The sequence below is a fragment of the Betta splendens genome, chromosome 6 (genome assembly GCF_900634795.4).
Source record: "Betta splendens chromosome 6, fBetSpl5.4, whole genome shotgun sequence".
NCBI classification, from domain to species: domain Eukaryota; kingdom Metazoa; phylum Chordata; class Actinopteri; order Anabantiformes; family Osphronemidae; genus Betta; species Betta splendens.
Genome location: NC_040886.2, coordinates 7,026,653 through 7,048,771, shown reverse-complemented (window position 1 = coordinate 7,048,771; position 22,119 = coordinate 7,026,653). Strand labels below are relative to the sequence as shown.

The following is a 22,119-nucleotide window of genomic DNA, read 5'->3' as shown; positions in this document are numbered from 1 at the left end:
ATTAGCACCAGCTGCGGCGTACGTGAGTTACTGCTGCGTGCGCACACCCGCTTCGGGCCTCCATGTTGTGAATGGAAAATGAGCTCCACTCGGGCATCTATCTGCTGAACCCAAATTCATTACCAGATGCACTCGCATCATCTGCCCAGCGGCTATTGCCATGGCTACGGGAGCATGCTGAGTGATGCAGACAGCAGCAGATGGGAAGTGGAAGTTGTTAACGTATGTGCCCCCTCCTCTTCTTCATCCTCTTGCACCTCCACCCTCTGGACACACAAGTCCTCTCTCTCTCTATCTGTTGTGACCCCCACCGTCCACATTAATAGAGCACAGGAGCCTTGAGGAATAAAGTCGTGGCTTCATCGGCTGTGAAGCTCACTCCCATCAGAGGCCCCACTTACGCATATTTTAAGGGCTTCTGCTGCATTCCCAAGACTCCAACACATTGAAAACAAGACAGGGAACACTTTACAATGCTCTCCTCTCTTGGTTTAGACAATGCTCAGTGAGATTGTGTATTGATTTTGTGGCTGACACTGAAATAAGTGGCCGCCAACCTTAAGGTCTTTTTTTTTTTACTTCCATGTGACACTTCCAGACATGAAACCTTATTAAAAGAAGCAATCATAATGGAAAATCAATTCCGCATAAATGAACTGAAACTCTCCTGCTTCTTGAATAAAGATTGCAGAGTGTGCTCAAATAAACCACTTCTCACCCAAATCAAAGGAACTTAATTTTCCTCCCCCCTCTTTTTTTTAAACTACTCAGTGTGCTGGTGCATTTGAATTCATTTGAAATGATAATGAAGTGGCATCTCAGTAGTGAAATAGCTTATAATAAAGTGTCTCCATCTGTAAAGTAACAATAAAAAAATCGGAGACACAGTTAGATATCCTCCCTGAGGGGAACAGTCGTGCTGCCAAGAACATTGTGTGAAAATGAGACTCTCGCGCCGGCAGTAAATAAAATGGTTTGGAAAGCTTTGTTTGTCCTCACTTTTACTTCGTAATATACTTGATAGACGAGTCAGCACGTCTGTCATTGCACTTATGTCATGTGGCATTTTATGTGAAGTTATTAGGAAAACTTTTAAATAAATGTAATAAATTCTGTATCTGGCCAGGGGCTCCATCTTGTCTAAAAGCATGACATATTAAGACGCTGATACATTTGCCTCACTTCTCAACCGCTCTGGGAGGTCGTTACGTGCCTCTGCTCAGCTTTTCCCACATGAATCCACAGCACACACGTCGCAAGTGTCCTGTGTTTTATGATTACGGATAAACGCTGAACTTAGGGTGTGATCACGGCTTTCTGTGAAATTTTTTTTTCACTCGGATTCACGGTTTTGTGTTTAGCGTGAGGTTCCTAAATGCTGTGTGAAAAAGCAGTGTCACATTCCTCATTGCTGGATGTTGGCAGCAGGAAGGAAATTCAAACTAATTATTTTCTTTGTTGTTTTGCCTGAGTGTGTCTTCCTCACACCTGCTCTGTGTAGAGATCTGAATCTAGGTCAGACTTCACATCTATTGTTAATTCTTCTGTACTGTCAAGATACAGCATCAATTTCAAAGGGCATCACTGTAATTGGCCAATTTAAACATATAATGCTATGAATACATAACTCTGATTAGAAAGTCTGGAGACTTATAGGACCTGACAACAACCTTTTACATCCAGCAGCTTTAATTCTTGTATTAGTCCATGTAACCTTGTCATTCATCTGCTTTTAAAGGAGCAACCGGGTTAAAAAGAGGGCGCTCTCTACGCAGCCGAAGTTTTCCACAGCTCATTTCAAAGTCCTTCTTGGTGCCGTTTAACACCTTGAGACTTCCTGTCCTTATGTCATAACCGAGCTCCCGCAGTCGCTGGATTCGATGATTTACTATCTGTGTGTTCAGCTCCAGAACAGTTGGAGTGTCTATGATTTGGGACATGATGACACCTGCACGGAGGAGGCCTTTAACGCGCTCAGCCAGAGTTGATTCGGGGTAGTAAAGCACAGCGGGGCAGTGGAGGATGATGTCCCGCAGCTGTGCCTCAGAGCAGCCTAGAGTGTTCTGGGAGTAGTGCAAGGAGCGACACATGCTCTGGGGGTTCAGCTCAGTAACAAAGCCCTTGAGCTTGGAGAGAAGTTGGAGGAGCTCTGCTGTGCTGAAGCCCTTGTCTTTGAGGAAAAGCAGGTTCTCCCTCAACACCTCTGGTGGCTTGAGGAGGACAAAGGGGTTCTGGCTCAGCAGCTTCTGCAGCCAGATCTTCATATTATCCTCCTCCCCTCCAAGGTCCTGGTACGCCTGCTGGAGGGTGCGCACCATCGCCTTGTTCTGCTCCACTGGACAGGTGAAGCTCTGGGGCGTGCTGGCCATGAGTTTGGCGATGATCCGATTGTTGAGATGTAAGCTCTGAAAGTAAGCGATGTTGTACCGTTGGTTCTCATTGTGACTGGAGCAAGTGAAGAAGGACGCTGGGAATTTCTCAATGAAACCAAGAAGCGCTTTCTGGTTCGGACACACAGACATCCACAGCTCCGTCTGGGTCTGCATCTGCTCTGGGTGACAGAGAACCGCTTCGGGATGAACTGAAAATATTTGAGCAACCGTCGATCCTGAGGCCCCCATGTCCTTCAGCAGCTCAGCCACTTCGTTAGTATAGGCCGGAGTCTGACGGAGAACCCAGCCCTTGAGTTTCCGGACCTTCTGCAGGTCCACAGACAGGTCATACAGAGCATCCACAGTCTGTTGGTTCTCTGCTGAGTTCAGCGTCACACATGGCCTCAGGTTTAAAGGCAGAGCTGTAACACGCTGGCACCGGAGACACAAGGACGTTGTGATCAGGCGCAACATCGAGGCAAAAGTCTTGAGCTGATCACCTGCAGGAATGAAAATAAATATAATTCAAGGGGATCACAAAAGCTACAAATAACATGTCTATGACTCAAAGCACAAACTGACACAAATCTAGTAAAAAACACACAGCAGCCACAAGGCACAGTGTGACTTCAATGAACCAGAAACCTGTAATACTCCTGCAACACCTGTATTCTTTTTAATATGACACACTGTTTATCTAAAGGCGCTTAAAAGCCCTTTCTACTTTTATCTCCCATCCTTCTTCAAACAGTAAAGCACCCTCTTATTTACTAGGCGGCGGACTGAGTGATGTCACTCATCTCAGCGTTGCTTTCACGACAGCAGATAGCTGCTAATCAGCACAGCGGGTGGGAGACGTTTCATAGGGGAAAGTGGGAAAGCAGGAGCCAACGTGCACCCAAACATCTGTCGCGATCACTCACCCGCTGTCACTCATGATTAGACAGCACAGTGAGAAGCACCATGAGCCATGCGATCTAGTCACTTCACCAGACGGTTTTCACGTCAACTTCAGAATACGCGTCCTGTTTAAAATGACTCAAATGCACATGCTAGGTGGATAGCGAGCTAGCTAACGGCTAGGAGACGCACGAGCAGAAACCGCTGGACATCTTAACGGCTGGACAGTATCAAACGCTGTTAGACTGATGGATGCGATGGATAATGAACATTTACACATAGATATAACAAAATGTAATAACCCTAAAGCAGCGCTCAGAGGACGAACCGTTTTGTTGTGAAACTCTTCTTCTTCTCCTGTTTTTATTTCTATTCATGTTTTATCTTACAGCGCCCCCTACAGGCAGCGATGTGGGTACTGCATTAGAAATACGACAGAAACACTAAACCTGCACCTCTAATATCCTTAGAAGCTTTTTAAAATCGCAATACCAATAACCCATTTGTGTTATTTGAATTTTATGCTCATAGTGCCTCAATTGCTTCCCCTAATTTCAAAGTGCTGATCTTTTATAGCAGCCCATATGTCCAGTAATTAAATAATTTTGGCAAAAATCTGCATCTCAAACAGCAGTTGGTGTGCCTCCAAACCCTGCAGCATACGGGGCTCTGATGAGTATAATCAACGCTGGGCTGAATTGGACTGAACACACGGAGAGTTTTCTCGCAGTTGGTGCTTAATCATGATGCTTGATCACCGGCTCTGCAAGCTGTTCATTCAGCAGCACGGAACTGCTGCTGCTGCTGAGTGGGTAGCTGGGTTCATTACAGTCTATGTACTAGTAAACACATGATATGCCCCAAAGGAGAACAGGTTGGTGCCTCTTGCTTTTTGAAAAGCCCAATATGTTGATGAGACTAAGCTTGTCATCAAAGCACGCTGATCACCATGCTTCAGGTCTGAGCCCACATAGAAACGGGAGACATAGATTGAACTGGTTCATTGGCTTGTGTCTGATTCATGGGAAACAACTTTTTTTTGCGTGGATATAAAACAACATGTTGGCTGGCAGGGTAAACAATGTCATTCACTCCCATTGAATTTGTAGTCAACGAGGTATTTCCAGTGCTTTTGTCTGAGCTTCAAGCGCATTCAGTATGAACACCCCCGCTTCGTTTGTCTCTGCAGGAACAAGACACTTAAGAGGGAAAAATGTGAAAAAACAAAAGCAACATTCAAGTTTAATCAAAACACTGAACCACAAGGTCGAACCGAAAGGGGCAGCGTGCATATGGAACGTCATCAACCCCCAGTCTGATCTGGGTGTGATCCCAGTATAATGATGGTGTCGGGGAGTCCTGATGGTTTTACCTGCCGAGACCTGTAATCCCACAAAGTGTCACACTGCTGTTGTGTGCACAGTATGACTCTGTTGTGTTTGCACATTGGCGTTGTTGTTTTTATAAAAAACGTTAAAGCTGCAACAGTAACCAAAACTAACAAAGTGGAATAACAAATGCTAAACGGAGAGTGACAAGATGTTGACACACGGGATGAAGAAAGGCAACGGACTGGAGAGGAAAAAGAGAAGCTGCCACAGGCTGCCAGGCCTCACCTCAACACTCACAGCTCTGCGAAGTTAGGACTTTATAATAAACAGCTACTACTCACGTCATGTCTTTGTGTTTGCTTTGTTTCTAGTTTTGGTGGTTTGGTCCACCGGTATTTCTTGTGTTCAAATCATTTACTAGTCCTATTTCTTGTTATTATATTTATAGTATCTCTTCATCTCCTCGTTGATTATTTGCATCTTATTTTAGTCATTTTGTGTAATTTGTGACTTTGAAACAGGAAATATTGGAACCTCCATCACTTTTGTCCAGACAGTGTTTTTTTGCCCATGTGTGTCAGTTGAACGGTCTATTTTCCCACCATGTCTCCTTCAGCCAGAAACGGCACGATGTGTATTTTTATCAACCTCACTATTGCTTCACTTGGCCAGACCTTTTCTAATCCAACAGTAATTTTCCATGGACAGTCCCAGAGGCGTCACCTCCACACATTGTTAAAGTGTGGTGCTTTCCCAGGCACAGTCCTCTCTCACCAAAAAAAATTAATGACCTATAAAGTCATTAACAAACATAATGTATTTTGAAAACCCTCTAGTAGTAGCAGCGCCACTCATTTTGATTGTTGCATATCATATTTCCCAACTCGTGTGTGTTATGAAACTGATGAGACTGATATGAAATGTTTTCCGCTCTCACACTGACCCGTGTATCAACACGCCAGCTCCTTCATGGACTTTAGACACTGATTGCCTGATATTTACAGATGCGGTTCAGGTCATGGTGCTGAACATGGAGGTAGTACTGTACACTCCCTGAGCGCTGCCATGCAACTAAGCTTGAATGACAACATGCGTAGAAACCTGTCTAACAACAGTTTATATCTTTATATCTGTTTCCTCAAGCTTGCTGGGTCTTAAAAATGATTTAATAACATTTTAATAATAAGCTTTCCTCCTCTGATCATCGCTCTGCCATGCGGTCGCTGTGTGTCCGTGTTCACCTGCACCTCAGCGTGGATTCGTTTGCCCTCACTTCAAAGTTGAACATTTAGAGAATGTGAAACCGATACTAGAGGCGGGAACTTTAGTGACACACGCAGTGGGAACGACCTACTGTAAGTACTGTTCCCAGACACAGGCACCAGAACAGCCAGGCAGCATGACCTCCATTCGGTGCCTCGCGTTTTTGCTTCTCCTCCTGTGCCACCGTGTCCACAGTGAGGCTCCAGAGCCCGTGTTCAGAACCCGGGGCAGCAACATCGAGCTGGGATACTGTTTTGGAGTGGATTACATCCTGGTCTACAGATCCTCGCCAGAAGGCGATCAGCTGCTCGGCAACTCCTCCGACAGCGCGGCACCTGTCGCGCCTCCCGCTGACCTGCGGGGCCGGGTCCACGTCAACAAGCAGGAGCTGCTGCTCGGGCTGCAGATCGCCAACCTCACGCACGCCGACTCCGCGAATTACAGGAGGGAGTGCTGGCAGAACCGGACGCTCGTCGTTCAGGTCACGCAGCAGCTGTCCGTGTGCAATGAGGAGGTCGACGCAGAGGAAATCATAGTGAGGGAGGAGGAGGAGTGGACCGAGCTTCTGTGCGGCAGCGGCTCCATGGGACTGGAGGGCCTCTCTGTGCGCTGGTACCAGGAAATGTATCCGTCCTATAAGACCACGCTCATCCTGGATACCAGCGTGTCACTGGAGCCGCTGGTAACGGAGCTGCAGAACCGCACAAAGGTCAAAGCCAGCGGGCTGGTGCTCGTGGTCGAGTCGGAGCTATTAAACAATAACCAGCAATATTACTGTCTTGTGATTAAAGGTGAGAACTGCCTCGCTTTTCAAAACATGTACCTCCCTGTTCAAAGCGAGAACAGGGAGATTTATGCCTCCGCAGGAGAGCGAGTGGTTCTGTATTGCCCCTCCGATGGTCATAACCTGCAGTGGGACACACCATTAGGGAATATTAATGGCAGCGGCATCACAAAGAATCAGCTGCATATAAGAAAAGGGGACGAAGACTTCTCACTGGTCATTCCTTCAGTCTCCGACGAACACAACGGCCACTATTCCTGTATCTCCTCTGCACTTGAGATGCAGTACTCGCTGGTACTCTGCCCCAAAGAGGAACCCTCAGCGCCCCAGACAGTGGTCCAAGGCCAGCAGATCGTCATAGGCTGTGATGCGGGGGATGATAGAGTGCAGTGGTTCCACAGACGATCCAGGGAACACGTGATGGAGCTTATCCATGACTCAAAAGCTGGCACGGATTCAGTCCCAGAGGATTTGAAGGGCAGACTGAGTTTGTCCAGGAACGGCTCCTCCCTAGAAATCACCAACTCAGTGATGAACGACGGAGGCGTGTACTCTTGCGTTGTACTAAGAGAGCCTGAGTTTGTATTGATTGATTATGACAGTGATTATGGTGACAACTTTACAGTTGGAGACTATGAGGACGACCCAGAATGGGAGGACTCCTACGGGTGCATCCTTAAGCAGGACACCACCTTGACTGTGAAAACTGGAACCAGAGTTGAGCCGGAGAAAGAAACTAACTTAACCCCACACATCTTAGGGGCAGGACTGGGAGGACTGGTACTTCTGGTTGGAGTGATTGTCGCCGTGATTCTTGTTAGGAGGACGGTCAGAAAAAGAAAAGAGGAACAAAATAATCGGGAGAGAAATGCGACTGAGCAACCAATGTTGGCCACATGACGATTGACAGTTGTGACCTAGTTCTGCTGCGTTTGACAGGACGTTTCAACCGTCTTCTTTGTGCCAAAGCTCAAAACCAATGCAAATTTCAATGCACTTGAGGCTCAGACATGGAGTGACAATAGGTGATGAGTGAAAACCAGCTAGGCCACTGTACTTGCAACACTCAAGGCAGAGTACGGGAGACAAAAAAGTCCCCAGCGCTCCAGTGGAAACTCAAACAAACCTGATGAAAAACAAACATACTTCACTGTAACTGCAGACAGAATGTGTTTCTTGATAATGTTATTATTAGGAACACAGACTCAGAAAGTGTTTGTAGCCTTTTGGCTTTGTGGTATTATTGTTTGTTTCTTTTGATTTGTCTGATAATGTTTCGTTTTTATTATAATAAACCATAAAATAGCTTTAAAAGCTGCTCTTGCTTATTACAATGCAGAAATGTTTAATCGAAAGAAATACACAGCCTTATATGATACAGCGCAGTTAGAAACACTGTAGGGAATGGATCCATAAGTGGAAGTGAAACATGCTGAATTATGATTTCTCCAGAGAGTCCAAGCCAAACACAATGTGAGTTCCCACGCCCCCCCTCCTCAGTCGCGGTAATTATTGTTATTGTTAAGTGCAACTTATTTCCTGTCAAAGCTCCTTGCCAGATTTCAATATTAAATACAGTGTAATTAGCCTTTTTCTTCATAAGAGACATTACATCATTGCAAGAATTACAAGAATGAAAGCCTTCATGTGTGGGTACAGTGTGTGTTGGTTTCTATGCGGTTTCTGCAGGCAGTACTTTCTACTGTAACACCATCACTGTTTAGCAGCTGAACAATAGAAAGAGACTTGAACAAACCAAAAGTAATCTCATTTTTGAACTGTGCTTGTGTTTTAAAATAAATCCCTGTATAAATATATAATTCTCCAGACTTACATACTGACGTTACTGACTTTAGATTAATATATTATAAAAGGTGAAGATTTGCAGCCATGTATTACTGACAGCTGATTAACGTAATTATGTGAACTGGCTTATAATTTCTTCACCAGTGAATGAAAAGACTGTTTTCATCTTCACGAGTGTATCATATATAACCATACAAACATGGCTTCTAAATAGTGGAGGGCTGAACCAATTGATCTACAAAGTGTGTTACTAAAATGCTTTGTACAACAATTAACAACAAGCTTATTTTCTGCCAGCTAGCATCACTGGGGTCACATGAATGTCTGTGGTCTAGCTAATGTTGCTAACCTCTGTTAAAACAGGCTGCTGGTGTTGTTTGTGTCATGTGCTGTGTGTTTGTAAGTGTTTATGTCCAGAACAAAAGCTGGATCAGGTTGAATATTGAACGTTCTGTCCATTGTGCTTATCCTCATTTTTTCTAACTAAGTTCGGAGCGTCGTCTTGATGAACAAACAGACACACGACTAATGAGCGTGACATACATTTCTATGTACGGCTCCAGTCAAAGTGAAAAGCTGCACAAGCTGCAATATTGAATAAAAAAGAGAGAGCGTGTTTAACAGCACGCTGCTGCGGAGAAAATCGCTATCGATCCAGTTCAGTTTATGTTTGCGAAACACAAAATGAGATTCAGTATGTAAAGTCGTTATGTGTATTATTGACTGTGTTCATATTGACTCAGCTGTTTGTTTTATTATGTATGATAATATACGGACGGATGTGCAGCTTATGTTTAAACTAAATGGAGCAACTGTCACAATGACAATAAATTTAAATAAATGTTTTCAAACCAGACATGGAAAATAGTCTTCCTCTTTCACTGTAATTGTAATTTTCCATTAAAACAATAAGTTCATATGCAGCAGTTTACAGGAGGTTTAGAAACTCTGAGTTTCTCCACAGTGAGGTCACATAAGCAATACTTTCATTTGATGGTCAGTAACATATAACCAGGAAATAAAGAGTCTCAGTTCCTAAACATGCTTTATGGAAAACATCAGTATCAGGATCATGAAAACATCTGGGCATTAGCATTAGCATAGTACAAGGTCCAGCATCACTGCGTGATTTATCATAGCTCATAGCCGTTCCTCACATTTGTAGCCGCAGGCTGATAAACTGATCAAGGCATTTGGCTTGTTCTGCCACACAGTTTCTACTGTTCACTGTTCGTGGCACCAATCTGCGGCGTTTTTTTCATTCCAGGCTCTGCACAGTCAACCAATCACAGTTCTAGGACCACTAAGTGATTCAGCACCAGCCAATTATTAACAGCACTTAAGAAGGACTTTGATATTTGGGACTTTGGATGAATGTAGAAATAATATAAATGTTTTAAGAACTAAATCCTCCTAAAGTCCAGACAACCTTGACCAGTGTCACCCTCTTTCTTTCAGTTCCTCTGTGTAGCTAGAAATCAGTGGTTTAATTTACCTTTGAATGGCATTAGACACTGCAAGTCATACAATATTAATGTATAAGGAACTGACAGGTGAACCCATTTCATTCTTTCACTATATAATAAAAGTTGGACATCTTAGGTGAAGAAATACTAATAACCTGCTTATTCTCATACATGAAGCCTTACTGTCAAATCTCCCACAGTACAGTGCATAGTCCAGTAAGTACTGTGTAGTAAGTGTGCTCTAACCCTGGTAGAATATTTACTAGTTCATTTCTTGTTTTTATTAATCTCTTATTCTCACATCCATCTTTGGAATCAAATACATTCTGATTAAATACTATTACAGTATAATGTATGATCTCGTTAGTTCTTTTAATCAATATGCAGCTCTGGATCCACAGAATGCAGCCACAGAGGCTGAAATATCTACATGTTGATAAGATAATATGTTTTCATAGCTTAAATTTTTTTGACCTTTCAACTGCAAAATTACTAAGCAGTGAAAGGAAAAAATGGATGGCATCACCTCCGAAACTCCACGTTGTCTTGTTTGTACTGCAGCTCCCAGGTCTGTGTGGTTCTCTTAATCTATCCTGTTTAAAAATGCATAATTTCCTTAGCAACGTTCTGACACAACGAGGCAATAAAGACACTAAAGAAACACATTTTCATGAGGTCTGGTGATGCAGTGGGCCATTTTGAAGCTCTCCATCTTGCAAAACAATCTGGAGATGTTGTGTTTCAGCAATATTTTCAGCTGCCAGATTCTATTACTCCCACACACTTAACCTTTTGGAGCCATGATAAATATTTATGTTCCACAGCAGTGCCAATACATCCAAAGAGGAGATACGGTTCCTCATAGGAAATATTTGCTCAGCTGGTACATATAAAACACTGCACTTGATTCAGTCTTTGCGCTTATTTGATCTTGTGTCGGTATCTGGTGATGCAGCTGCAGTGAACAGGTGGCCTTTCTGGGAGATAAAGCAGAAAATCCTTACAATTGTTTACCTGTTGATTATGTTATGCTCTCTGTTTATATCCGCTGGTATCTTTCCTTGACCTTCCTTCTCAACCCGCAACCCTAGGATGAATTAAAAATGCAGTGCTACAAGTATATGCACTAAAAACCCAAGTAATGTCATGAAAAGCCATATCTGCAGAGCTGAGCTTTGAATGAACCACTGGCTTTTATTTAAAGGAAGAATTTATACCTTCTGCCCTCAAGGTCACCCTTTGTTTTGAAAAATAAAATTTATGACATTCAAAAATCCTGAATACTCCCAGGACATATTTAATCTGCGCCAAGGACTCTTTGACAGGCGCCTGTTTTGTGGCTCTGCGGCGCACAAGTAGAAGGCGGGGTGACGGGTCCTGCTTTGCACCGACTGCTTGAATGATGGAGTCGCAGATGTAGAAGAGGAGCAGCTGTTTGGCGCTCTCAGGTGTAATTAGGAAACGGCTCGGTCACACAGAAGGGCCCCCGGGGGCCCCGCGGCGGAGGGTTCAGACGAGGCTCCCTTCTGCTGGTTACAGTGGGAGGATGAGCTTAATTGGAGTATTGTCGAGGCACCTCTCCGAGCATCTGCGCGTGCGTCGGCGAACTACGCGCGGACCTCGAGCCGCGGCGGCGACAGAGCAGAGCCCAAGTTAGAGGAAATAATAAATCAAATCAGCCAGGAAATTGTGCTTAGACACGTCGACGCCCAGAGTCTCCCGTGTTCACTTCTACAACCTCTGCAGAACACGTTGGGGACGTGTGACCGGACTCCCAATTCGGAGATTACCTCTGTCGCGCACGAATAGGCCGCTTTCTTGTCGACGCCGGGGCGACGCTCCCTCCCCGGGCGCCGCTCCGTCAGGAGGCCCCGCACGTCTGCACCGGCGTTCCCTGGCGGCGGCCGGACTCAGCCTGCCGAGGCTCGAGCCGCTGCAATTCGCCAGGCCCATTACTCCCACAAATGTGATGGCAGCGAGCCCTGCGAGTGCGAAACAGTTGGTGGGATAAAAAAACGAGAGCGATAAAGGGAGAGAGGGAGAGGACTAAAGGGGCGAGCGAGCGAGCGAGCGAGAGAGAGAGAGACGCCTATCTCGCCCGTGCCGCTGTCTAGCCGCTGTGTCTAAAAGTGCGTGATGCGTTGGGCTAATGGCACCAATTATGCACCAGGGAACACTCTTGATGGGCTGGTTTACGGGGAAAAATGCTGGAGGGAGAAATGGTTGCAGAGGGAGCCCTTTCAGTCCAAAAGCAACAACGCGGGGGGAAAAAAAACAGAAAACAAAACAAAGTTAGGAACAGGAGGGAGACGAGCCCCCGGGGGTTCGTCTCCCTCCTAATGGCGGTCTGCTCGACACGCAGGCGTGTGGAGGTGTCCGCTTGGATTGCAGCCACATAGGAATTTATGTGTGTTATTTTCACAGGGGCGATCCAAGCGAGACCGGGACCAATCAAACACTCTCAATAAAAGTGACTTCCCTCTGGAAGTCTCGAAGACTTTCGGTAGATTTGATTTGAGGCCTATAACAATGGGACAAAGCTTCCCCTCCAACCGAGTGCTGAAGCTGGTGCAGAACAGGCGAAACTCCCAAACATTTAACGTTTTTGTCTTTTACTGGCCATCGGCGGCTGCATGTACCACTTTGCGCGATGCTTTGAAGCATCATCAGGGAACGTTTTAAGAGGAGAATCTTCTTACCAACATAAAAAAAGAGCTATCAACTGGTGCGACTGGAAAATTATTAGTCATGTAATTGGCTCCTCTGCCTCGTAAGCAGCGAGAGAGACGTCTTGATGGGCGCCAGGAGAAAAGCTTTAAAGCTGCGAGAAAGTTTTCATGTCGGCAGATAATTACAAGTGTTTGCTCGGAAGCTGATTTTTTTTTTTTTTTTCCGCTTCGCACAAAGCGGGATTCAACAGCAGCGCCGACTGGTCCGCTCGTGTGCAGACACTGTTAGATTAAAGGAGAAATGTGGTGAAAAAAAAGGGCTGATCTCACTCAGCGGCGGAGTGAAAATGAGACCATTTATATTCTGGAGATCACTCATTCAAAAACAATCACGCAGACGTGCGTCGGAGCAGGAGCCTGCGCAGCCACACCTCTGGTGCACAGATGGCACATGTAAACTTGGTCTCTCCCCCTTGATGTCGCGCTGAGCGAGGCGTCTGAGGCGATCTGGGGCAGGGGCTCGGTAGGTTTCAGAATAACAAGCGCTCGCAGTGACTCAGTCGCAAAGACTCACTGGGGTCAGCGTCGACGGATTGAATCATAACCCCCCGTTTAAAGGAGAAAAAGAGCAGCTCTATTAGTAGAAATGGAAAAGGGCTATTTAAGAATATGAGCAGAAACATTCAATCAATCTGCTTTGTGAGAACCATTCAGGTTTAGATGGAGGGTTGGACAAATCTGATGTCACCGTCACGTTGGCAGAGGACGCATGAAGCTGCGCCCGGCTGCTGCAGGTTCCTCGTTCTCTGCATAATAAGGTCGTGGATCAACACAAACAGCATTGGAAACACAGTCTCCACCGCTTATGTCTCTCCTGAACACGCCCATTGAGCGATGGCGGCTAAGATTTCCATCAGTCTCCATTTGGACAAACTGCCTCTAACCCGAGGCCTCGCCGGGTCAGTCCACCTGCAAATCCAAGAGGTGCTCAGGTCACAGCCTAAACCTTTTTTGAATATTTCCTATGACGAGAAATTTATTCAAGAAAATCATTTCTGTGAGTTAAAATGGGAGCTGTTGCTCATTCCCTGCTGTTGGACGGGGAATGAGCATATTTCCAAAAAGTAAAGGCTTCCTTTGATAAAATAATTGTAAGTGTTGCCAGCGCTAGTCGGCCCTCTCTGGTTGTCTGCTGGAGTAGATGTCGCACCCTCTGCTAGCCTAGCAGCGGGGAAATGAGATTTCCTTACACCTGTTTATTGCACTTGAAGCCAGAGAGAGGGCTGAATACAGAAAACATCGCTTCTCATCAAATGAGCAGGAATGAAATGAATAAGAAACAGCTTTCCTCCCTCAGATCAGATGCTGAGACCTGCTTTTCCCCGTTGTGACACGCTGACTGACAGATGACCTGACTGACGGATGGCGCCTTGAACAGAAGAACGAGGGTGCGAAGGTTCAGGAGCAAAAGCCCAGATGTAGACGTATACAGATGTGGGGGAAGAACCCGTGAAGCCTGCTGGTGATGCATGGGGAGACAAACAGGAAGCACTCCCGTGCCTAAACCGCGGAGGACTCAGCATCCGCTCACTGGAGAATCAGCTCCGCCTCTCGGCCTGCTGCGCTGAGGAAAGCGTGGGGGCGTTTGGCTGCTCAGAGCCATGGAATCGGCGCCGTAGGCCGACGGAGCGAGGGATCAGCGCAGAGGCGTGGAGGACAGGACACCCGCTGCATCGCTCCCCCAACAGCGTTGGCAGCTTGTCGTCCTTGGAGGAGTAAAACCTCTGTTAGTCGAACGCCTGAAACGCCTGAGAACAGAGCTCTCGCTGCACCTGGTTGCCAGATCTGAGCTGATCCGTGCACACCTTCGTTCCGGCGCGTCCCCTTGTAGATGCGTGAAGGGTTTAAACTTAGGTTAAGGAGCCAAAGGAGCCGATCTAGGGTTTAACGTCGGCAGCTGAAGCCGTGCTCAATCACAGCGGGAGGCGAGTGCGGAAACGGCGTCGCCTCCGTTCCCCAGGAGTGATGGAGCTATCACCTGTCAGGCCTGACCTCAGAGTCACCCTCCGGGGCAAGGATGTGGCAGCCATTGCTCCACGCCGCGGGGGGGGGGGTCTGATGATGGCAGCCATCCCTCCACGCATGAGGCAACTCACCACACCTGCACTTCCCCTCTGCCGGCCTTCAAAGTCTCCTGCAGCACAGCACTCTGTGCTGGGTCACTGTCGTACTACCACACTGCCATTGTATCACCTTTGCTCCACGCTGTCAGGTTGTCAGGTTGGTCGCCATGTGTGTGTTCTCTTCACGCCAAGCCTTAGTTCATTGTTCATGCCACGTATTAGTTTTGTGTCCATGCCATGTATTAGCCTTGTGTTCATCCCATGCTTTAGTTTCATGTCTATGCTATGGTGGGAATGTTTTTTTGTTAGTTTTCTAAGCTGTTAGCTTTTAAGTTTGCGATGTTGCTAGCTCGTTATGTATGCTAGGTTGCTAGCTCGTTATGTATGCTAGGTTGTTAGCTCGTTATGTATGCTAGGTTGCTAGCTCGCTATGTATGCTAGGTTGCTAGCTCGTTATGTATGCTAGGTTGCTAGCTCGTTATGTATGCTAGGTTGTTAGCTCGTTATGTATGCTAGGTTGCTAGCTCGCTATGTATGCTAGGTTGCTAGCTCGTTATGTATGCTAGGTTGCTAGCTCGTTATGTATGCTAGGTTGCTAACCCTGTAAGTTTGTAATATTGTTAGCTCGGTCTGTTCAGGCCCAGGTGGCCAAGACTTTGCCTCGTGAGGAGGTTTTCCTGAACTCTGATGAGATAATTTTTGTTTTGTTGTATCATGTTTAGCCTCCTGGTGTATTTTGTTTAGTTAAAGGAGTGTTTTGTGTTGAGCGTAAAAAAAACTGGTTTTCCTGACTTCCTGGTCTTCTCAACGCTCTGACTCGGTCCAGACCGACTCTCATAGCCTCAATCCGCCATTGTGTGCGGCGGACCGTGACACGTTTACTGTTCTCCTCACACCTGGAAACGCGTTCAGTCACAGACGCCAGGTCTCAGGGAGACGTCGCCGGGTCCCCGCGCGTTCACTGCCCGCAGGAGAACATGCACTTGCGGGACGGGATGAAACGCGTCGCCCGTGGCATGACGGCGTAATGCACGGCACCACAATCTTGCATCCAATCTAGAGACTCGCCTCCAGTATGTGGTCTCAGGAGGGGAGGGGCGGGGGGGAGGCGGCTTGGGGGGGAGACATGCCTCCTCACCCAGCCTCTCGCCGTTTCCCGTCCGTGGCGCGTCTCCAGCTCTGAATCCACTCCGGCTCTGGACACCGTCGGCAGCGCTCCATCCTCTCTCTCTCTCTCTCGCTCGCGCTCTCTCTCTCACACACACACACACACACACGCGCGCGCACACACACTTTTCCAAATGCATCGTAGAAGACTAGACCGGACGAAGCAATCCCATCCGATCCAGCGCGTTGATGGTAAAGCATCATTTTCATATTCATCCGTGCCTGTGCGTTGTTTTAATGCGCGAACCGCGGCCGCGCGATTGTCCGACGAGCGAGGTGCGACATTGTGTAGATCAGAGTGTGGATGCGAGGACGAAAGCTGTGACTGTGGTCGGGATGTCTTTATTTAGCCACTTAAAGTGAGTCCGCGCTTCTCCGAGACTTTGTGGAGCCGTCGTCCTACTTTGCCGTCACACTGGGTCGACAATAGTTTATTTTATTCTTTTCAAATATATTTCGCGTGCACAACTGTTGTTCATCAAACGAGAATCTCAGAGGAAGGCGTTTGGTTGAATTTTGATGATGCTCAATGTCGAGATGCAGATGAATTCACGTGCATATCAAGTGTAAATATCAGATGGGACAAGCTCCAGTGCAGCTTTTCTATTACTGTTCCTGCTGTGCCATCATTTGTCTCTTAGTGTAACCACAATTGAACTTTTTTCAGTTTGTCGATCTGTCATTTTTATTTTTATAATTGTCCTCTCTCGCTTTGAGAATTAAGGCTCAGCCGGATCATCTGGCGCTGACCTTTGTCTCCTCTCTCTTCGCTCCTTTACTCCTCTGTGAGAGCGAGCGCTTGAGGAGTCATGTAGGACAAGACTCGCCTCCTCTCCCATCACAGGAGCTCCTCCCAGATCAGATGCAGCTCCTCCGTCGTCTGCCTGTAGCGCTGCGCGTGTCGGTTCAGAGAGAGGGAGGGGGGGGGGGGGGAGTGGAAGCGGACTGATGGAGAGATTGGGAGTGAAAAGACGCTACCTGGAGACCTGGAAGTCCTTTTCGTGTTGCCACTGTTGCTCTCTCCGTTTCCCAGGATTGATCGCGAGGCGACAAACGGCCTCACTCCGAGGATCTGTGAACACACCGAGGTGCTTTAATAGAAAAATCTTTAGCTCCGTCACATCCCTCAATCACCGTCCCCGTCCCAAATCCCCCGCTCCCACCCTCATCACGAACTTCTAGCCTCATTCGTAGCCTTTATTTTCCGCAGAGGCTCCTGCCTCTCCTGCGCCACACGCACAAACGTCATTATCTCCGGCGCTTGGGCTGTGTTATCTCAACAGGAGCAACTTCTGTGCTCCGCTGAATTTACAGCTCCGACCTGCCAGAGGAGCAGGCGCCGCACGGTGTAATCTTTAACCGATCCCGTCCCCCCGGCTTTCATCCCCGTAAGCGCTGTTATTGTGCGAGGGATATAAAAGCGGAGGCACATCTGTCCAGCTGTTGACAGAGCGCCCGCCGCTCCCTGGCGTGCGACCCGGCGCCGGCCCGGTTATGGGCGAAGCCGCAGCGGAGGGCCTGCAAATCAAATGGCTTCAGCCCGTCGAAGCATCTGCCTTTATTCTCCAGAGGGCGGCGGGTGCAGAGGGGGGTGCTGAGCAAAGAGGAATCAGACCTGTCGCCGAGGAGTCCTGAGACCGTCCTGGGTCGGGCCATCTGGGCCGTACGCGGAGCACGGGCCTGCGTTCACCTCCGCCACTTTCTTGTCCTTCAGCAAATGCACAAACGGATCAAATCGAATCTGAAACGCGGGACGAGCGTTTCAGATGTCACCTTGTCTGCGGACACCAGCCCACGAGAACGAAAAGTTCATTCCGCGATTGCTGCTTTTAGCCGCGTTCAAACAGAATGGCTCATGATGTCAGCTCCGTTTCTCTTCCCCATCGCCCATAGAGTAAATGTCTCTGGTTTTGCGCTGTTTGTGATTAATGGAACATCAAAAGCCGATCTCGGCTCAGTGTGATGCGTTCCTGAGGATATGAGTCTGCCAGGGACACATAAACATCATTAATGAACAAGAGGCGCACTGGAGAGACACGGAGTGGCAGACGGAGGGTAAGGAGGCAAACAGGAAGGCAATATTTATTTTTGTCAGTAATATGATGTATATTTACCTGTGGTTCTGATGATGACTGCCTCTGCACAGCTGCTGAGTGATGGAGAGACACTTTGTGCCCAGGGATCTCATGTGATTACCTACCATCAGTTTGGCGCATAGGGACAAATGGATGGCAGCACCTTTCTCTCTCTCTTTTTTTTTTTTTCTAAATCCATTTGGAAAATCACATCTCCCTTTGCTCTTTCATGCCTAGTGGCAAAGAACTCAGAAGTATACAAAGGAAACTTTGCATCTATGTGAAGACAGCTATATTTATCTGGCTATGGAGCTCTGCTGGGCTTAGAGACTTAATTACCCAGAAGAGAGGGAAGCAGAAACCAAATGCAATTATGCAACTGTGTGCGCGTATCTTGAATAGCGGCGCTGTTGTACGTAGGGACATAACTGCCGCCCTTTTTTTCCGGCGATGCTCCGACCTTTAAGTCGTGTTTTTTCGTGCAGGGGAAAAAATGCGCAGATGTAAATTCTCTAAACGTTTAATTGAATTATTTAAGCGAAGAAGCAGAAAGAAGAAATGCTAAAAATAGCTGTCTGTAGGCCTCATTAAGGGTAAAGCCGGGTTTTTGGACCACACAGCATGTGCATTAAAGGAGGAGGTTGACATTTCAGTGGCAGCAGCCAGCAGGTGGTTCGCTTTGCTCACAAAGACTGGAAACACACTTGTTCCGCCTACGTGGCTGTTGTTTAGCGAGGTTTAAAGGTGCGATGTCTGTCACAGACAGACACTCGGTTATGTTAAGCTGCCGGGCTGGCACTTTCTATTTTGGCGTCAACAAAACTTGCGGTTTACAAATGAAAGGACAAATGTGCTGAGCTGTCCAGGGGAAAAAGTTGGCGACACGCACTGCACCTCGAAGGGCCCTCGAGCGAACATCCCACCTGCTTCAGCACCAGCTACTCAGCGGCCATTAGTGGACGGCCGCAGGCCACGAATGTGTGTGCGTCAATGTGTGTGCATGCACAAGGCTGCGGCTGCAAAACGGCATCAACACGAAATCTCATTATGCGCGTTTCTGTGTCCCGGTGGCGTCAGCGTGAAGGATGTAGAAGCAGAGGTGGGGGCAGGATGGAGTGCTCCTGGAAGACGGTGCTGCTGCTGGTGTGTGCGTCTCTGGGGGTCCAGTACACGGCCATCCGCACCCTGAGGGACTCGCTGTCTGGACCCTGCCAGCGAGCCTACCGCTGCCAGGCCAGGCACCACCGAGGTACCTGCCCCACATACCAAGCACGCACACACGCACACACACACACACACACACACACACACACACACACACACACACACACACACACACACACACACACACACACGCACACACACACACACACACACACACACACTTGATCTCCCATATTAGCTGCATTACAGCCCGTTTGGAGGAAAGCCTCGTGCAAAGAGAATCGGTAAGCGACGGCGCTTTGAGCGGCGGGCTGCGGACGACTGAGCGGGGGGGAACTCCCAAGAAGAGCGAAAGGGAGAGAAATCCAATCTATGTGATTGCGTTTTACAATTATCCCCCAATTTATCTCCATTAATCCGTCTCTCGTAGCGCAGCTGTAGCTCCGAGGCAGCGGGCTCCTGTGTACAAAAGTAACATCCCCTTTGCAATCAACTCCTCATCAGCAGTAATTACACGTTAGCTATATTTAGAGATCCGCCATTTCATAAGCCCCCTCAGTAACGCGCCGAGCAGACAGGCAACTAACTCATGCATGTTTACCCTCTGAATTATTTAAGCTTTATTGGCTTGATTTAGTTGACTTTCCTCTGGTCCGAGATTTGAATGAAAACTTTTACGTGCTGGAATGAGTCCTCTGAAAGAGCTGGACTGAGCTGCTGTGTGCCTGCAGGTGATCGAGGTTGCGTAACGCGTTATTTCGCTCCATGCAGACCCTGTGTAACGTCCCGCTCTCTTTCCAAGACTCCAGGTGGAGAGCGCTGTGCGACGACTGGATGGCGGCGGAGGCGCCCCGGAGGCACGTGCTGCTGTTCGCCACCACGCGCAGCGGCTCGTCCTTCACCGGGCAGCTCCTCAACCAGCACCCGGGCGTCTTCTACGTGTTCGAGCCGCTCTACCACGTCCAGCAGGCCTTCACCAACTCCAGCCGGCGGCTGCGGCGCTCGCTGGACCGCCGCGCCCTGCTGGGAGCCTACAGGGACCTGCTGCTCAACCTCTACACCTGCGACCTCCACTTCATGGAGAGCTACATGCGCCCGGAGCCCCAGGACCACGTCACCAGCTCCTTCTTCCGCCGGAGCTCCAGCCACGCCCTCTGCTCCCCTCCCGTGTGCCTGGAAGGAGGGGACGCCGCAACCTCTGACCCGCCGGACGAGACCTGGTGCCCCAGGAAGTGCGGCGCCCTGAACCTGACGTCGGCCTCGGTGTCATGTCTTTCCAGAGGACACGTAGCCATAAAGACCGTGCGGGTCCCGGAGGTGGGGGACCTGCGCACGCTGACCGAAGACCCACGCCTGGACCTGAGGATCATCCACCTGGTGAGGGACCCCAGAGCCATCCTGGCCTCGCGCATCATGGCCTTCTCCGATCAGTTCCGCGCCTGGAAGATCTGGAACGCGACGGGGCGGCAGCCGCGCTACGTGGACCTGTCACAGATCACCAGCACCTGCAAGGACATGTCGGCGTCGGTGCAGACGGGCGCGCAGAGGCCGGCGTGGCTGCGGGGCCGCTACCTGCTGGTCCGCTACGAGGACCTGGCGCTGAACCCCATGGAGAAGGCCGGCGAGATCTACAGGTTCGTGGGGCTGGAGATGGAGGACAGGGCGCGGACGTGGATCGCGAGGAACACCAACGCCAGCGCGTCGGCGGCGGCAGCGGCGGACTGGAACTACCGGTACTCCACCACCAGGGACTCCAGGTCCACGGCCGAGAGCTGGAGGCTCCGGCTCAGCTTCGACATCGTCAGGGCCGTGCAGAACCTGTGCAACGACACCCTGGCGCTGCTGGGATACAAGCAGGTCCAGACGGCAGCCGAACTTAGGAACCTGTCCCACAGTCTGGTGGGACACAGGACATTTCAGCCAGTGAAGTAGAAGTAGGTTTGACCAAAAGTTTTGTGACTTATTTATTTATTTATATGATAACTTGAATGTAATTTATCCCCTTTTTCAAGACGACCTAAAGTAATTTGATATTGCTTCTATTTCCACTTTTTTGTGTTTTTGCTAAAGATACAGTATTAAAAGTGCCAAACGTGCAATGCAGGAAAAAGTATTAATTCAAAATGAAGTTTATACTGAACTATGTGCTCATTAAAAACGGTTCATGTCAATAAGTCGGTATGCAGTTTTGCGTCTTGATTTAATTTTCCCATCATTTCAGTGTTTCCGAAATAAAAACAAACCCTTAAAACGGTTCAGGTATCACTTTGGAGTAAGTCAAACAAAAAAAACAAACACAAAACTGATGCTTGTGTTTCATGTGAGACGGGCAAGAAGTGAGGCGGATTCATCTCATAAAGAAGGAACAATAAATTCCACGTCCTGCCATCCAAGTGTCTCTAATGCATTTTGGAAAAGGATTAAAATGTCACGTTGCGGATAGAAACCCGGCGTCTGTGCGATCCTCCATGAAGCAGCTCTGTTTTCTCGGAGGATGTTGAGAATGCATTTGCTTTTTTTCCCCTGACTGTAAATACTTACAGTGAATAAACACGATAAATAATATAAATGCTGATGTTGCCAAATGTCATGTGCTGGATGTGTTTGGACATTTTATTGTTTATCTTTTTTAGACTTTTTGAAATAAATCATTCATATGTTACATATCTATTTGATGCGCGTTTGATTTGTATTTCATCCTGAGAAGAATCGTGTTCCAATTTGAGAGTTAAAAACAGAAAATGGTGCAAATTCGTGTCTTTTATGTGGTAATCCCTCTGTTTTTGCGTTTCCTCTCTGCCAGTTTTTAATCCCGTTGATGTGTCTGTAGCAACAGATATGTTTTCTGACTTAAGACAACGCACGCTGCGCCTTGCCTCTCGCTCGGAGTCGACTTTGAACCTGAAAGAACGACACCGGGATCAGACCGGGCTGTCTGCAGGCGGCTGCAGCTGCAGGTCCTCTGCCAGATTCACCGTTCGAAATTGGTCTTTGTGTCT

At 47.9% G+C, this 22,119-nt stretch overlaps 2 protein-coding genes across 6 annotated transcripts; one reads left to right on the top strand and one right to left on the bottom strand.

Moving 5' to 3' along the window:
- Nucleotides 1–984: 984 nt before the first annotated feature.
- Nucleotides 985–6,094, bottom strand: mterf2 (mitochondrial transcription termination factor 2). Of its 4 annotated transcripts, none has more exons than XM_055509604.1 (2): nucleotides 5,958–6,094; nucleotides 985–2,872 (listed from the first exon to the last, which is right to left on the bottom strand). In XM_055509604.1, exon 2 carries the CDS (start codon nucleotides 2,844–2,846, stop codon nucleotides 1,719–1,721), a length of 1,128 nt encoding a protein of 375 aa, XP_055365579.1. In that variant the 5' UTR covers nucleotides 2,847–2,872; nucleotides 5,958–6,094; the 3' UTR covers nucleotides 985–1,718. The 4 variants fall into 4 exon arrangements, with proteins under 4 accessions (XP_055365579.1, XP_029010115.1, XP_029010117.1 ...); XM_029154282.3 differs by lacking the exon at nucleotides 5,958–6,094 and adding an exon at nucleotides 3,601–3,710; XM_029154284.1 differs by lacking the exon at nucleotides 5,958–6,094 and adding an exon at nucleotides 3,575–3,650.
- Nucleotides 6,095–15,860: 9,766 nt separating this feature from the next.
- On the top strand, nucleotides 15,861–21,786 carry si:ch73-62b13.1 (Carbohydrate sulfotransferase 1-like). Of its 2 annotated transcripts, none has more exons than XM_029154569.3 (3): nucleotides 15,861–16,073; nucleotides 19,034–19,205; nucleotides 19,923–21,786. In XM_029154569.3, the coding sequence occupies exons 1-3, from the start codon at nucleotides 16,071–16,073 to the stop codon at nucleotides 21,050–21,052; spliced, it is 1,305 nt and encodes a 434-aa protein (XP_029010402.1). In that variant the 5' UTR covers nucleotides 15,861–16,070; the 3' UTR covers nucleotides 21,053–21,786. The 2 variants fall into 2 exon arrangements, with proteins under 2 accessions (XP_029010402.1, XP_029010401.1); XM_029154568.3 differs by lacking the exon at nucleotides 15,861–16,073 and adding an exon at nucleotides 16,084–17,936.
- The last annotated feature ends 333 nt before the right edge of the window (nucleotides 21,787–22,119 follow it).